Raw genomic sequence first — 17160 nt, 5'->3', positions numbered from 1 at the left:
TTCACTTAATCTTTAGAATAGGTTATACAAATAACAGCAAACTATTATATATCACTGACACTGGTCAGAAACCGTTCTAGTGATTTATGTATAATACGTACATTAACTCACTTACCCCTCCCATGGAGTCCACTCTATAAGGTGAGTCCTATTAACAGCTACATTTTACAAGCAAGGAAACTGGATCAGGAAAGCTTTAGAAACTTTGTAAACATATATCAATGTCACTCTGAAGTGCCAATTAGGAGATATTAGCATCCCCTTTTGTAACATTCATTTAGCATCCTAGTGTACGCTTTTTTGACACTATGTCTCAGATACTGTCTTAGGTGCTAGAGACAGCAGACATAGTATCTGCCCTTATTAACACTGATTCTAATAAGGAGGGTAAATGAAATAAGTGTCATGGCCCCACACAGACCCTCAGTCTTCCCTTAATATACCAGTAGGCTGAGTCTGTTTCAACTCTAGAAGAAATCACACAAGAAAACAACAATTAAAACAGTAGACTTTCCGTCCAGCTGGCATGGCTCAGTGGTTGAGCGTCAACCTATGAACCAGGAGGACACTGTTCGATTCCTGGTCAGGGCACATGCCCGGGTTGTGGGCTCAATCCCCTGTGTGGGGCGTGCAGGAGGCAGCCGATCAATGATTCTCTCTCATCATTGATGTTTCTCTCTCTCTCTCCCACTTCCTTCCTCTCTGAGATCAATAAAAATATATTAAACAAACAAAAAAACAACAGTAGACTTTCTGACTGAGAAAATTAATTTCCTGTACAGAAGTTGGTAGAAGAGCCCTCACCTCCACTGCGTTGTGGCAGGATCGCATCACACCTGTGCCACTGGCGTGCATCTGTGCTAGGTTATAGAAAGCCAAGATATGGCCTCCCTGAGAAGCTAAGTTAAAATACTTCAAGGCCTGTTTATAATCCCTCTTGACTCCAATGCCATCTGTAAGGAAAATCACATGAAAGGTCAGGAACAGTCTCAAATAAGATTCAGCTGAAGCATCAGAGAAGTAAAGGAGTAAAACAAAATAAAATTCAGAATGGTTACTCGGGAAAATGTGAGTCCTATTAATACAGATCTGTACATTAGTATATATTAACAGAATTCATAATAAAAAGCAAGATGCACAAATCATTGAATTGGGAGAACATGAATCAGCCAGTATTCAACACTATCATTTCCATAACATAGTGACATCTAGTGAAAAAAGGTAATTTACATCTTGGTGTGTTCATCATTAATCCCACCGTTACTTACTATAGTACATGGAGCCAAGCTGTAGCTGCCCATCCACCCAGCCTTGCTCAGCAGCTTTCTGGAAATACTTCAGTGCCAGATCATAATTCTGTAAAAAAGATCATCTCATCACACAATCACATTATGAGAAAGCTCAAAAGGCAAACATACTCAAAAGTCAGATTAATTTATTAAAAATAATTAATAAAGCACATAAAATAGTCTCGAAGAGCCATTAAAAGAAATACCTTCCAATTTTTTATAACAGATAATAATAGACTTGAAGTCACAGGGGGATTAATTTAAGATGTTGAAGAAAAGCAAATCAAGCTTTTGTGAGACAATTTGCATGTTGGCTCTTGGAAAGCATAAACACCACCAGTGGAACACAAGGACAAGGATTTAAGAAACAGTTGTATCTTTTCTGTTAACCAACCAATCCTTTTTAAAACCTCAATTCTTCCAATATTAAATAAGGGTAATTATCCTCTCCTTATTCGTTCTTTCCCTGTGTTCATAGTGAACACTATGCAATAAGAGATCAACCGAAGGACTTGTATGCATGCATATAAGCATAACCAATGGATGCAAAACACTGGGGGATGAGGGCATGTATGGGAGTCGGGTGGGGTGGGGGCAATGGTAAGATATGTACACATATAATACCTTAATAAAAAAAATGAAAAACAAAACAAAAACTTGCACCAGTTATACCTCCCTGAAATGTCCTTGGGGAAAAAAAAAAAAAAAAAAAAAAAAAAACTTCAAATATCATGTATCCATAGAGATAAATTGAAACAAAGATCACTAGGGAACTTCAGTTTCCTAAAATGACTAAAGGAATAAAAATGAGACCAAATTACTGCTTCTTATGCTAGGGAATTCCTACAGATTAGAATCCCAAACCTAGCTCTTTAGTTTCAGGCCCAAATAAAAAGAACATATTGCTTAGAGATATCCTACAGAAAAAGGGGATAGCAAGGAGACTCCAGGGCATCCCATCTCAGGAAGTAGCACAGAAGAATGAGAACAATGGCTCAGGAAAACCAAGAGCCCTTGCAGTCACAGAACTCCAGGGAAAAAAGAGCTCATGATATACAACCAAAAAATGTCAGCTGGAGTTGACATTCAGGAGGTTTCTGGGTGACTTGTATTGAGCAGTTTCATGAGTCAGGACCCGACTTCTCTGAGCTAATGAGTGAGTGGTAGCAGCTCGTATAGTTCATTTTTTGGAAAAACTTGGCTGTGCAGCGAAGGGCTGCAGAGAAAAGAGGTAGTGGCTAGAAGGGCAAAGGGTAGAACAGAAAGCTTTTCTTCTCTAAATCGGAGAGACCTGAGCATGATTTCTTAGGCTTGAGTGAAGAAGTACAAGTCTAGGCGAGATGAAGAGTAGACAGGGCAGAGAGCATTGGTGGAAGGATGAGAAACAGCTTCACATCTTCAGGAGAAGGTGCCAGAGTCAGAGCCAACAAGGCAGTTGGTACAGCAAGTACAGGGTGAAGGATGGTAAGGACAACAGGAAACAGTTTAGGTTTGGTTATAATGAAATGGCCTGCCTGGGCTGGCTGGGAGCTGGTTAAGGAATACTTCCTTAACCCACCAACTGACTCCTTGTTAAAATCAGAATTTTAGATGTGAAACTTACAACTTGAACTCCTCTCCCGTAGAGGTAAGCCATTCCAAGCCCACTCTGTCCAACTGGGTTGCCCTGCAAACCAGAGACAAAAGAGTGAAAGAATTAATTACAAAGTAGGCAAGACTAAATGCCTGCAAAATAAACAATTTACAAGCATGTTCCAAACCTGTTTTAGCACTTTTCAATTCAAAACAAAAATTTCTCCTTCCCATCAAGCTAAACATAACATTGCCTTTTAGGTATTTGGGGTTTTTAAAAAATTTTCTGAAAAAGAGTAAATAGTAAATTCATTTAGGATTAAATTTTCATGATTTACCTTATGACCATCTGTTCCATGAATTTATGATATAAAACATAACTAACATATTTCATCTTTTAAAGACTAAAAAGAGGTCACTTTTTTGGGTACTTTTTTAATTAGTAACCTTTCTCCTCAAACAAGAAGGAAGACCCCATGGGATAGGGTCAACAACCATGTATTAACAGCAATACTGGGAGATTAGGTGGCAAAGAAATACTTAAGATTATTGGAGTGTCGAAAACCAAAGATAATCATTGTTTTGAAACTTTAAAAAGAAAAACCTAGAATTCACCTAAACTCAGAGGGATAGAAGGCATCTTCAAAAAGTGGCACAGCACTCCTTTGGGACATGCTCAACTGACACTTAGATCTACAGTAACAGATAGTTGGCAAAGAGATATATGCATGGTACACACTGGAGGCATACAGCGTTTTAAGTATTCATAGGTTGCTTTCTTTGCACCAGAGAACGCCTAAATTATGTACTGTTATTATCAAAATTATCCAATTGTGTAAGTTTTAAACCTCAAGTTACAACACAGATAAGGAAAATTATGTGACTCTCAATTCCATTAGTAAAATCACATTTCCCTGATTAGGACATTTCTCAGTAAAATTTTGAGAGGCTTAATATACAATAATCTGGTCCCTAAAAAATTGAGAATTTTTTTCCCCATTCAATTCATTCACATGAACCATATTTACATAAATGCTTTCACTAATATATGGCATGATGGTCATGATTCATCTTTTAATATAATAAACTTATTTATTAAAATAATAGTAACGTGATACACATTTGAATGCACTGAGTCACAAGGTCTTACCATGTCAGCAGCTTTCTTAAAGTAGTGAAGGGCTGTCTCATTACTCTGAGGCACAATATCACTTCCCTCTGAGTACATCTGGAAAACAGATCCCAATTTTATTATGAGGTATAATCCTCTCTCCAGTTACAATGTTCTCCTATCTCATCTCATTCTGGTTTTTGTTAGATCTCATGAAATCTTTTAACAAAATTAGAATTCCCCAAAGGATATTTTAGAATTAAAAGCAAAACCTGAAAAGTAGACATTTTTATACTATTATACATTCTGTCATATCAAATTTATGATTTACCTTATGACCATCTGTTCCATGAACTTAGTATCCTATATATTAAAAGCCTAATATGCAAATCGACCGAATGGGCAAAATGACCGGTGGAACAACTGGTTGCTATGGCACGCACTGACCATCAGGGGGCAGATGCTCAACGCAGGAGCTGCCCCCAGCCTGCAGGCCCTAGGCCAGCCAAGGCAGGTGCCACAGCCCCCTGATCACCCTGCTGGTTGCCCCGAAGATCAGCCCTGATCTAGGGACCCTACCCATGCACAAATTTTGTGTACCTGGCCTCTAGTAAATATATAAATACATAAATATATAAATCAACTTATAGGTCAATCTCAGGAGAAGAAGTCTTTAACCCCCAGCGGAATCTATTTTCTCACTCTATCCCAGGGCAGTTAACTGGGTTGACACATTGCCTGGGATCAGTGATTAAACCAGGAAAGGAAGGTTATCAGCAATGTCCTTTCCTTTCTCCTCTACCACTACTTCCCCCAGGTTAAGATCAAAGGTAGTCAAAGTTTAGGAAAAGAAACAACTAAATGGTTATTCTAAAAGGTTTCAAGCACCAAATGATTAAAGTCTCAGGGATCATGATAAAGGACAAAGAGAAAGAACAGAATGACCAATACTGTTTTTATCCACATGCACATTAATGACAAATACATCATTTTTGAGATAGGATTAGTTAGTAATTAGAGCAAAGATTGAAAGGGCTCAAATGAAAAGTTCTTAAATGCTTAACAAGAATCATGAGGAACACCACAATTGTCTAAAATCTAAATGTAAAGTTCTTAGGCCTCAATTAACTAACTGTGATCCTGTGGCAAATACTGATTAGATTTTTCTATTTGGAAAAACCTTTACGATATATTCTATCTGAGCCTCCTAACATTAGGATTTGGTTATAGATGAAAATACTGATTAGTTTACACTAGAATAGCTTTCAAAATAATGAAAAAGGAAGTTAAGAGATTGTGCCATGACATATGGAATCTACTCATTAAGTCTCTAGACTTAAATGTCCTCTTGAGAAAAGGACCGCACTGACAGGTGGGTAATGGCTGTCTCATTTAAGATGATGAAAAGGTCTGCAGACAAATTCCAACCAAACTAAGTGCCTCTATTCAGCATAGAAGTTAACAGGTAATTATGAGACTAGCAAAATCCCACACAGCATCAATTCCTTATTATTATGTACTAGAGGTCTTATCATGAAATTCGTGCAAGAGTAGGTTCTCGCAGCCCTGACTGCCTCAGCCCTCACAGCCCCAGCAGCTTCCTCGGCCCTTGCAGCCCCAGCTTCATCTGGAAGGTCGTCCAGAAGGACGTCCAGACGGTTGTTCTGCTGTTCGGCCATTCGGTCAATTTGCATATTACGCTTTTATTATTATAGATGACATATGAAAAGTAGGAGCTCAGATAGTGGTGGTTAATTTCAGTGGAGAATTAACATATTGAAGAGCAAATGCTGTTACGTTTAATTCACCTAGGAAACGGCCTCAGATTGGCAATACCGTAGGACAAGAAACAATAACTTTGCCCTGGAAATTTTATTTTCAGTTTGTTTTGAGTAAATTGTAGATCTTGAATACAGTATGTACTCACTCTGCAAACACCTCTTGCTATTACACAATACATTCATGGGATGTACAGTACCTTTCCCAAGAAGGCCATCGCATGTGAATTGCCAGCATTCGCTGCTAAATTGAAGTAGTCAAATGCTCTCTGTGAGGAAAGAATTTATTAAAATAGTTTTTAATAGAATCTGCCCTTGGCTTTTAACCAAAATAGTTATTTCAGGAACAGTTAAAAAATCTTGTTGCATGGCAGAATCTCAGTTTAAGTAAATGGCAACATGACACCTATTGGTTGCTCCAAGGTACCTACCCCCCTCATATCCAATTTATCACTCAGTCCTATTATCACCAAATCCATCCTGAATCCATCCATCTTCTACCTTCCATTACCACAATTCTAGTTAAAGCTACATTATCTCTCACCTGACTTCTAAAATACTCCCTGACCTCCCTGCTTTTTATTCTTGGGTGATCCAAAGCGACTGCTTTTAAATCTCTTCATGCTGGTCCTTACAGCCCACTGCAGTTCTGTAGAAAATATACTGTCATGATCAGGCACTATTTATCTCAGTACTGCTCCCTCTTGCTCTCTGAACTCTGGGCATACCAGCCTTGTCCTTCCTGCCTTGGGGCCTATGCACATACCGTTATTTCTGGCCTAGAAAATTTTACCTCCAGGCTTAACTTAAATGTCACCCATCTCTCTTCAGAGAGAATTGCCACATCCCATTCAGTAATCTGTTATTAGACACTTTAATTTTCCTTAGTAACAACAATCACAATTTATTACATATTTTTGCTATGATCATTTAAAAAGTAGCAAATGCAAAAAAATAAATAAAAGGTATGGAATTCTTCTATTAAAGTTGAAACTCTATAAGGACTTAAGGACTGAAGTTATTCTGTCCAGCATTGTATCTGAAATGCCTAGCAGTGAATGGCACATAGTAGGCATGCAAATATTTGTTGAATTAACATGTACTGGGAAAACCTTCTCTTCCCTCTTCATAGCCTATAAAATAATTTATTTGTGCAGTTGCTTCACAGGTAAGTGGCATACACCACCAAAAATATTTCAAAATTTGTTGTGCAAAAGGTATGCAGCAAACTTATCCAGAATTCTGTCCTCTCACCTGACGTTTTCATTAAGATTTTATCTGATGCTGCACTGGCCTAATGACATACATTTTAATAACCTAAAGACAATAGGAGCAGTCAAAATGCCATCCGAATTTTTAAAAGCAGATATTTGGCATAGTTGTGCTGATACATCTAATTTTTAAAAGTTTACGGGTCATGGTACATGAAGTAACCTTCATTAGAATACTTAACTGGCATGGGAGGAAAACAAAGCTTTTTGAATCTGACAAACACTCAGAGAGTTACTATGTGCTAGGCACTGTGAGGTGCTGGGAAAAGAGTGGCAAATAAGGCAGACGCAGCCCATGCTTTTGGACCTTATGTTCTAGAGGATGAAACAACTTAATTAACTAACTTACATAATTAACTAATTTACAATGGACACGGGCCATAAGGAATACAAGTTTTCAGAAATCCTAACTCTGGCACATGACTTATTCCTGGAGTGGGGCTGAGGCCAGAGGAGACATTAGGAGAAAAGATATTGCAGTTGAGCTCTGGAGGATGACAAGGAATTAGATACATGAAGAAAGGGGTGGGGTAATATTTACTCGGATAGGCTAGCATTCCAGAAGCCCCGAGACAGAGAGGTTCTTGATATTTTCAAAGACCAGAGAAAAGGTCCTCGGGCCTGTGACTGAGAAAGCAAGGGGCTGGTGAGGTAAACCAAGATGGGATGGGGCCTAAGGGGTCATGTTAAAGGTTCTGGTCTTTAAGCTACTAGAAACTGTGGACCACTCCAGAGTTTTAAGCAAGGGAGCCATATGATCAGATGTCTGGTTCACAAAGACAGGCAGTAGATAATTCACACAAGTGACAGGTGTACTGATGGAAGAAAAGGGAAGAGATGGTGACATTTAGGACATAAAGCAGACAAAAGTTGATGACCGGATAGAGATCTGACTATTACCATTGTGTACTCCTAATTTCTCATAAACTCAACAATGAATTTTTCTTAGTTCTATAAAATATTTTCTAATGGGAATTTTAAGACATACTTCAATCACATACCTATAGAAAAAAATACATTGCTTATGTATTTTTGGCAGTATTAAGAACTAGATTTTAGAACTGATAAAACATTTCCCACCCCTATGAGGTATAATCACATTTTTATTCTTCAGCTTCCTCAGGGGTTAAATCTCAAAGGTTCATTTGTGATGGCTGTCTTAATAACACAAACTTGATATTGTCATTGACTTAGCCAGAAATACATCTTGCTACAACAGGAAGTGCAAAGCCCCAGGACAGAAAAGTTACCTGATGATTCTGTTCTACTCCACGCCCTCCGTGCAGGTGCAGTTGTCCCAGACCGACCTGAAAATGATCAAAAATGAGGAAAAAGTCAAGGGTAGCATCTGGAGTGTGATTACCATTAAATCAACAAGAAAGGTTTCTATTTATTACCAAAAAGGTTTAAAAAGGTTTCTATTTATTACAAATATTGATTTAGCCTTACCGCCTGAAGATTTTATACTACTTTACATTTTTAAAAACTAAAAATATCTGCTTTTAATCCAATACTGAATTTGCCACCAATGAATCTACTCTAAAGGAAATACTCAAGAATATTAATCTGAGAAAATTATGATCTAAGATGAGCAAAGGAAACATGAACAGTTCTGAAGAGCATCTGAAATCCCCCATGTCCCAGAGCCTTTTTGTTTATAGAGAAAGTGGCAGTTTTTGTCCTTGGTGACTCCATGAAGAGCCTTCATCATCACTGTAATGCTGCTCCACTCAAGCAGTTTTCAACTGTGGTGCACAGTAGAGTCACCCTGCCTGCTTTTAGGAACCATTAATGCCTAGTCCACATCCCAGATGAATCCAAATGGCATGTCTTGAGAGTATATAGCTAATAATAATGTAGCTAATAACTGCTAAGAGCAATAAAAATGTTACTTACAGATATAAGTGCTTGCCCCAGAGACTGTAATACACAATGCATTAAGACAGTACATGAGATGTTGAAACGCATACCTGTGCTTGTACATCACCCTTTTCAGCTAGGAACTGGTAATACTGAATCAAATCTTCTTCTAGCATTCCACTGTTCATTCCTGGATTTTCCACCTCATCAGGCAGCCGTATTCTCTGCACTACTGAGCCTCCTGTCAGCGAGATATCACTAGCAACTGAAACAGGGGGACAAAGTAATGTCATGGATGAAAGTCAGCAGGAGTGTCTCACAGAGAGAAGTACAATTCGAGTTGCCAAATGTTGACAGATATTATGTTACAGGAAACTGTTCCTATAGTATTCTGTAGATAAAAAACAGCAATCTAAAGTAAATTTATTTTTTTCCATAAAATACTGAAGAAGTGGAGTCCTTAGCAAAATTTTTTAAAAAAGTAAATACTTCTTAATCAACTAGAGTAGGGGTGGGGAATGTCCAGCCTGCAGGCCATGGAAGGCCTGCAAAATCATTTGATCTGGCCCTGCCAGGGCATTAGGGGTGAGTTAACTAAAGTTTGACCAAAGATAGCAGGCTAATTTTTAAGTTCATAATTTTGCATGGCCTGTGAATGATGTTATAAGTATCCAAATGGCCGTTGGCAGGAAAAAGGTTCCCCACCCCTAAACTAGGGTAAAGATGATTCCACTTGAAAAGAGCCATTCATGACATTTCAAGTAGTACAATAAAAATAGATGAATTTAAAATTAGTTTTTTTATGTTTTTTGTTTTTGTTGTTTTTTTTTGTAAGGTGAAAGGCAAAAACATAGATACCATGGTTGGCCACAAGACGGTAATGAGTCAGCGCGGATTCACAACTCTGGAGGACCCCGATGCCAGCCCAGTAGCGGTAGCCCTGCAACACAGCCTCAGTGAGAAGACGGCGGTTTCATGTGCTTCAGTGCATCAAATACAGCTAACCATACTCGGCATGCAATTCTGCTGTCTTCTGGTCCAACGACACTATCACCCCATTTTTCCTGAGCTTTAGGTCATGAGGCAATTTATTTAGCCACTTCAACAAGCAGACTATAAATAACTAAGAACTAGAAAATAAAAAATAAATTTCCTAGAGCAATCAAAATTGATGCAATGAACTTTATGCAGTGTGCGTGTTTTACCTATAGGAGAAAATTACTTAAGGTCTTGCTTGGAACAGACTTTATTCCTATTTTATACACAATTTTTAAAAAAGGGTTACTCTTCCAAATTAGCAAAGAAGCAACAACAAATGAGCAAAACAGGGAAGTCAAGGGACTAGTTAGAAGCAGCCCAGCAATAAATTACTTCAGAATAAGGGGAAGAGAGCTAATAATAAAGAGCAAGGAACAGAAAGTAGAGCTCTCTGGAGTCATTTTGCACAGACTCAAAATAACTTTATAAGCTTTAACAATCCTTAGGGCATTACTGTATAATAGCATGTATAATATTTAATGTTCTTACTCTGTAGCTGCTGTTGAAGAAGACTGTTAAGTAATTAGAACAAACCCCTATTTTTCACTTAAACTCCCTCAGCAGTTTACCCTTGTAAACAAGACAGAGTCCATGTAAACAGGACAAAGTCTATGCTCCTTGGCATGACATACAGCTGCTTATGTGATTCCTGTTCACCTGCCCTGTTGTGAACTACTGGCAGGTATTCTACTCTCTGGCCACATTGAAGTGCTTGTGTTTTCTTGCAAACACCACATTCCCTCTTGTTGCTGTCCCTCTACATACGATCTTGCTACCACTGCCTGGACACCTCTGCTTTTTACATTCACTCACCACAAATTATCCTTCAAGAACAGCGTTAGCTGCTTCTTTCCTCAGAAGTACCTCCTTAAATCCCTCTCCTTCCAATGCCACTTTCTAGGTGACTCCTTGACATTCTCATGCTTTGCTATAATGGTCTCCTTACTTGTGCCTCCCTTTCTTGATTAAAAGCTTGTTGAACTGTATATTACTCATCTTTGGTATCCCAAAGACACGTACTCAATGAATATTTTTGGAACGTATGAGTAAAATTAGTTAGGAACCACCCAGCTGGCCAGAGAAAGAGATTTTCCTTCTTTTTTAAGTATTATAGCTCATCAATGACTAAGCGGTAAATTCTTTTCCATATTTTTTCCTGTTGTTTTTTTTTTTTCTGCTTTCAGTCTCATTTCTGCTTCCTCTGTCCTTTATGGTCTTGCAAGAATGAATTTATATATTCATTTGAAACACAGTAATATGACATAGAGGTCATGTGACTTAGCCAAAGTCAGTTTATTAAGTACAAGGCAGATTAAATACACCACAGTAAAGAATTTAGTGGAAAAATTCTCTATTTCACCACTAAGCCATTTAAGTGATCAATGGTATCAAATGGCACATAAAAGATACTCTGTAATGAACTTTAAAGGATCATTTTATAGGTTTAAAGAACTTTTTAGGTTCTTTACATAGTAAGTCCTTCATCAATTTCAATATAACATCTGTGACAATCAATCTAAAAAGATGACTTTGACAAACAATTCCAACTTACGAAAAATAAACAAGAGCCATTTATCAGGTATTTATTTTAAGGGCAATCAGCCAAACTAGTCATTTTCATAAAAAATTGTGAACTCTAACAGTTTTCATCCACATGTAGATTCAGTTATTGTATTCATTAATAAGAATATTCAATTGAGTATTTGGTCTTAGTGAATAAAAGTAAATCTGAATCATGAAAGTCAGAAAAGTCATTGGTCATTAGTTAACCAAAAATTCTTCTGCTACTCACTGTTAGTATTTTTCCATTTAAGTCTTACTTACCAAAATCATGTGGGCTATTAGGTTGCCCCCAAGAGCTCCAAAAGTATAATATACAAGGGCCTGTGAATGAACAAAAGATGCTTAACTGAACATAGGCACATATATTTACTCAATTCAAAGTGTCATATAAATTAAAGTTTTAATAATATTACCTTTGCCTGACTTGAATTGACACCAAGTCCAGAGGCGTAGAGAAAGCCAAGAGCCTAAAATAAAATAATAAAAAAGAATTCTGCCTTTGGTGGAAGTTTATCCATGACAAACACAGTTTTATGAACTATGAAAGGTGAAAGAATCTTTAAATGGGAAACAATTTAAATTGTTGCAAGTATGTACAACGTGAAATTAAAGAGCCTCAGAAATGCATTCAAGGTTTTACAAATTACACAATGAAATATAACTTTAAACAAGTCACAATGTTTATCTTGAAGATTAAAGATAATTTAATAACTTATTAACTAGAAAAACAAGGCTGAACATAAACATGGCTTTTACTCGATCTTGATGAACAACTATTATAAGAACAGAACAACTCCTACACCATTACATAAGGGGCATACACAATGGAAATGGATAAGAGATTGCCAAGATCCACTATCCCAGGAACACAAAGAGGCAGCCAAAGGTCAAGGTGAAGCAGTCAAGGAAGAAAGATCACTTTACAATGCAGGAGCACACCATTTTCTAAAAAAATTCAACCAATCAAAGAATGCACTAGTAAAGTTCCATCCTTTGCCTTGACAACATCAAAGTATAAGCTAATGTTGAAATAGTCTGAAAACAGACTTCTGTGACTAAGCAAATCCAAAACCTTCAGTAAACCTGAATTATTGAAGGCATCCTATATATAAAGAGGTAATATGCAAATTGACCATCACACCCTCACAAGATGGCTGCCTACGACCAGGTCGGCAGGGGGGTTGGTGAGGGACAACCAAATGACTGAACAGTAGGCTGCGTGGGGTGATCAGGCTGGCAGGGGAGGCAGTTGGCAATGACAAGGCCGGCAGGGGGAGCAGTTGGGGGCGACCAGGCCAGTGGGGTGTTGCAGTTGGGGGCAACCAGGCTGGCAGGGGGGCAGTGTGGGCAACCAGGCCGGCAGAGGGGGCAGTAGCAGTAAGGGGTGACCAGGCCGGCAGGGGGGCAGTTAAGGAGTGACCAGGCCAGCAGGGGGAGCAGTTAGAGGCTACCAGGCAGGCAGGCAGGCAGGTGAGCAATTAGGAGCCAGTGGTCCAGGATTGTTAGAGGGATGTCTAACTGCCAGTTTAGGCCTGATCACCCGGCCTCTAGTTTTAAATAAATGTGGTGGCACTCTAAACCCTAGTTTTCAACCTTACCATTACTAATAGGGAATCAAACAGATATTTTGTATCAAATGGTGTGATGCAATATGGAATGCAGAACATCCCAATAATGCAGTCCAGCCAAAAATATTTTACTTGAGTTCATCAGTCTTTAGCTGAGACAGCCAGTTTATAGGAAATATAGATGATGAAAAAACAAACTAAAGGACACCATGCAGAAGTAAATGGATAAACTGAATGAGGACATTCTGCAGAAAAATGGGCCCTCTCTAACACGGAAAAAAAAGAAAGGGGATGGTAATGCTAGAAATAACAACCAAATATAAGGTAGAGTCTGGGGTTAGGTTTGGACACAACTAGTATAAAGGAAATGTTCTGTTCAATACCATCTGAATAAGCTAAGGGTATTATATGATGTAGAAATCTACTGGAAAGGAAAGGTGAAGATTAACAATCGAAAAGGGCACATTATGGAATAGTAGACAATGACATCTTATTTTAAATTTGTATGTATCTATACACACAAAAAAAGGTCTAGGAGGGTGTGCATGCACTAACATACTACCAATGCTCATATCTAGTTGTACAGATGCATTATTGACTTTCTTAGCATTTTTAGTTTGTATTTTTAGTTTCTTATAATGGACCTGTACTGCTTCTGTAATATATATGTTTAAAAACATCAAGATTAATAAGAGGTGGAGCACTGGAACTTTGGAAAGAAATGCACTGGTGAGTAATTTAGGTAAAAGCCAATTACCTTCACGTTTCATTCACTACTGATCAAATCTGGAAAACTACAGACATAATTGTGGCAAGATGCCTTAAGTGACCATAAATGTTCTCAGACAAAGGAAAAAGACTGTCTAAGAAGTTTGGTAAAATGATCTGCCACAAAATAATATTAAAGATATTTTATTTTTATTTAAAACTGATTTCAGAGATGAAGGGAGAGGGAGAGAGAGAAAAACATCAATGATAAGAGAGAATCATTGATTAGCTCCCTCCTGCACACCCCACACTGGGGATCGAGCCTGCAACCCAGGGCATGTGCCCTGACCGGGAATCAAACCCTGACCTCCTGGTTCAGAGATAGACGCTCAGCCACTGAGCCACACCAGCTGGGCAAGATATTTTCTTTTTCTTTTTTTAAATATAGTTTATTGATTTTTCACAGAGAGGAAGGGAGAGGGATAGAGAGCCAGAAACATCGATGAGAGAGACATCAACCAGCTGCCTCCTGCACACCCCCTACTGGGGGATGTGCCCGCAACCAATGTACATGCCCTTGACCGGAATCGAACCTGGGACCCTCCAGCAGACCGACGCTCTATCCACTGAGCCAAACCGGCTCCGGCTATTTTTATTTTTCAAAAGAAGTTGGGGCACAAAGAGTAAACTGCTGTTAAAATAAAAAGTGCTGTGTGGGAGGAGACTCTCCAATGCAAGTACACTTACAGTCTGTCCCTTGGGGGAGCCTTCCTCAGTCAGCTTCTCAAACATCTGTTTAGCTGTCTGGAGGTTCTGTGTCAGGTAATCACCAAACAAAAGAGCATATGACACTCTCTCCAGGGCCTTGGTATGGTTCATGCTTGCTGCCTTTTGAAGATACCGATATGCTCTTTAAATGTAAACAATTAAAAACACATTAGCAATAATTTGGAACTTTTATTACATTTTTAAAAGATCTACTGAAATGCAACATAAATAATTTCCTTATTCTATAGTCATGTTACTTATGTATAGAAAACATACTGGCTACTTTGTTTTTATGTAAGGTACCAGTTTTCTCTGTCATCCTAATACCTTGGAATAGTTTAATTACACTAATAGTAATTCCCAAAACTTCCAGAAACATTAATTACATGTGCAGTGAAAGAACTGTAATAATACAGTGTCCCGTAAATAATCCAGTGATAACCACTGCAATTTTAAAAAAATCTTTGCACAGAATATAAGCCAGCTGAAATTAAAGGGACATAAAATATTAGAAGACAGTCACTTGTTTTACGTTCTTTCCACACATAAATTCCTAAATTCTAGTCTTTGTCTGCAAGAATATTATAAAGCAAAAACAAACAAACAAAAAACACCTGACAATAACTCCTTTTGTTTGTTTTATATAATTTTAAATTCTAAATAGCATATGTATTCTTGGTTCTTGGAAACTACAACTTCAGTCCATTATTTCCATTCTGCTCATTGTACATTGGTGGGATCAGTATTTACAACCTTTTTATCCTAACAAGCTAATATCTGATAAGAATGCCACTGAAGTCCATATATGGTATTAAACTTCTTATAATGCAACTTAACAAAGCCTCTGTTTTGGCGAAACACTTTAAAAAAATATATACTTCGCTATTTATCTCTGTAATGGCCTATCTTAGGGGAGGCATGTACTCGCAGTGCTACCTACTCTCTTTTTTGGCTTTTCTTATTGCTTCCATTGAGGATTTTCATCCCAGTCTGGTACATCACTTCTGCTTCCTGCATTTGCCGTCTTTTAGTAGCCTCTTCTTCAGCTAAAAACAAAATGTTAAATGCACTTAAATGGATTTTAATTCTACACCAGTTATTTACCAAGCATCAGCATGTATTCTGCCTTTTGAGAATACAAACACAATTAATGATCTTTCATTCTTTACAAAGCTGACTCCAAAGACACATATTTTAACTGTGGCCTTTACCTGACAGAAGATAAGACTTAAAAAACACACAACTCGTTTACATCAGGTTCTTTTAGAGAAAGCAATATCAACCTGCTTTTGGAGGGTACTTTTCTGCTAGTAATGCTAAAACTTTTAATATAATTTAATTGAAATTTCAGTAGCAAATTATGATTATATGCCAAGTCAGCTAAAATGAGAAGGACAGAAGGATTATTAAAAAACAATAGTCAGCCCTCGCTGGTTTGGCTCAGCGGACAGAGCGTCAGCCTGCGGACTGAAGGGTCCCAGGTTCAATTCTGGTCAATGGCACATGCCTAGGTTATGGGCTCGATCCCAGTTGGGGATGTGCAGGAGGCAGCCAATCAATTATTCTCTCTCATCATTGATGCTTCTAACTCTCTTTCCCTCTCCCTTCCTCTCTGAAATCGATAATAATATATATTTTTAAAAAGTCAGATATTTTTAGTCAAAGGATACTTTTTAAAAATATATATATTTTTATTGATTTCAGAGAAGAAGGGAGAGGGAGAGAGAGATGGAAACATCGATGATGAGAGAGAATCATTGATCAGCTGCCTCTCCACACGCCCCCTACTGTGGATGAAGCCAAAACAACTGAGCACGTGCCTTTGACGGGAATCGAACCCGGGACCCTTCAGTCCACAGGCCGATGCTCTATCCACTGAGCCAAACTAGCTAGTGCATTCAAAGGACACTTTAAAAGCCTCACCTGAAATACTGTGTATCTTTATAAAGTATTTGATTAATTATATAATAAAAAATTTGTAAAAAAATTGATTTTTATTAAATGTAGTTCTTGATTGAAGTTCAAGTTCTCTATTTTTTCCTTATTCACCAATACTGAAAATCACAGAATTGTTATAGATTTCTCAAAAATTATTTTGCTACTGTAATATAGTATTGTACCAGAAATCTAGAACTCATTAAGAGATATCTGAATATTTCATTAGGACCAATATTTATAGAAACAGGAGTTCTTATATATAAAAAATCTGATTTTATTATACCAAAGTTCCTAATCATACTGGCCTATACCCAAGATGGGCTATATTTGATGTTATCATCTAGGAGTGCCTAATTATCTACCAGAGCCATTATTTTGAAAGTGTTATTTGGAATCAAAGGAGATATGTTTAAGATTTTCTGTTGTTCTTTATTAGTTACAAAGTTTTTCCTGAAAAAATACCTTTAGAGGTCAGCCCCCTTATACTGACATTAACATGCAGGAAGGTGAGAAACATACATGATTTTTCAAATGCTACTAAGCACAGCACATCTTACTCCAAGTGTTTTTAAAAGATTTTTTAAAAATATATTTTTATTGATTTCAGAGAGGAAGGGAGAGGGATAGATACATCAATGAGAGAGAATCACCAATTGGCTGCCTCCCCCCGCCCCCCCCCCCCGCCCCACACTGGGA

General features: G+C 37.8%; 1 protein-coding gene across 1 annotated transcript in view; it reads right to left on the bottom strand.

Annotated features, from left to right (window-relative positions):
• Window positions 1–17160, bottom strand: part of SEL1L (SEL1L adaptor subunit of ERAD E3 ubiquitin ligase) — a 51097-nt gene that overhangs the window by 13656 nt on the left and 20281 nt on the right. Inside the window, exons 5-16 of the mRNA XM_008148396.3 lie at window positions 15467–15572; window positions 14506–14668; window positions 11896–11949; window positions 11744–11803; window positions 9740–9821; window positions 8992–9146; window positions 8272–8328; window positions 5951–6019; window positions 4012–4089; window positions 2893–2955; window positions 1269–1356; window positions 805–953 (exon numbers count right to left, since the gene is read on the bottom strand). Coding sequence (XP_008146618.2) covers window positions 805–953; window positions 1269–1356; window positions 2893–2955; window positions 4012–4089; window positions 5951–6019; window positions 8272–8328; window positions 8992–9146; window positions 9740–9821; window positions 11744–11803; window positions 11896–11949; window positions 14506–14668; window positions 15467–15572 — 1124 coding nt within the window. The remainder of the gene's footprint in view (window positions 1–804; window positions 954–1268; window positions 1357–2892; window positions 2956–4011; window positions 4090–5950; window positions 6020–8271; window positions 8329–8991; window positions 9147–9739; window positions 9822–11743; window positions 11804–11895; window positions 11950–14505; window positions 14669–15466; window positions 15573–17160) is intronic.

This window comes from Eptesicus fuscus, chromosome 5 (assembly GCF_027574615.1).
Source record: "Eptesicus fuscus isolate TK198812 chromosome 5, DD_ASM_mEF_20220401, whole genome shotgun sequence".
Classification (NCBI taxonomy): domain Eukaryota; kingdom Metazoa; phylum Chordata; class Mammalia; order Chiroptera; family Vespertilionidae; genus Eptesicus; species Eptesicus fuscus.
The sequence above is the reverse complement of the archived record's forward strand: the minus strand, read 5'-3'. Positions and strand labels throughout refer to the sequence as shown.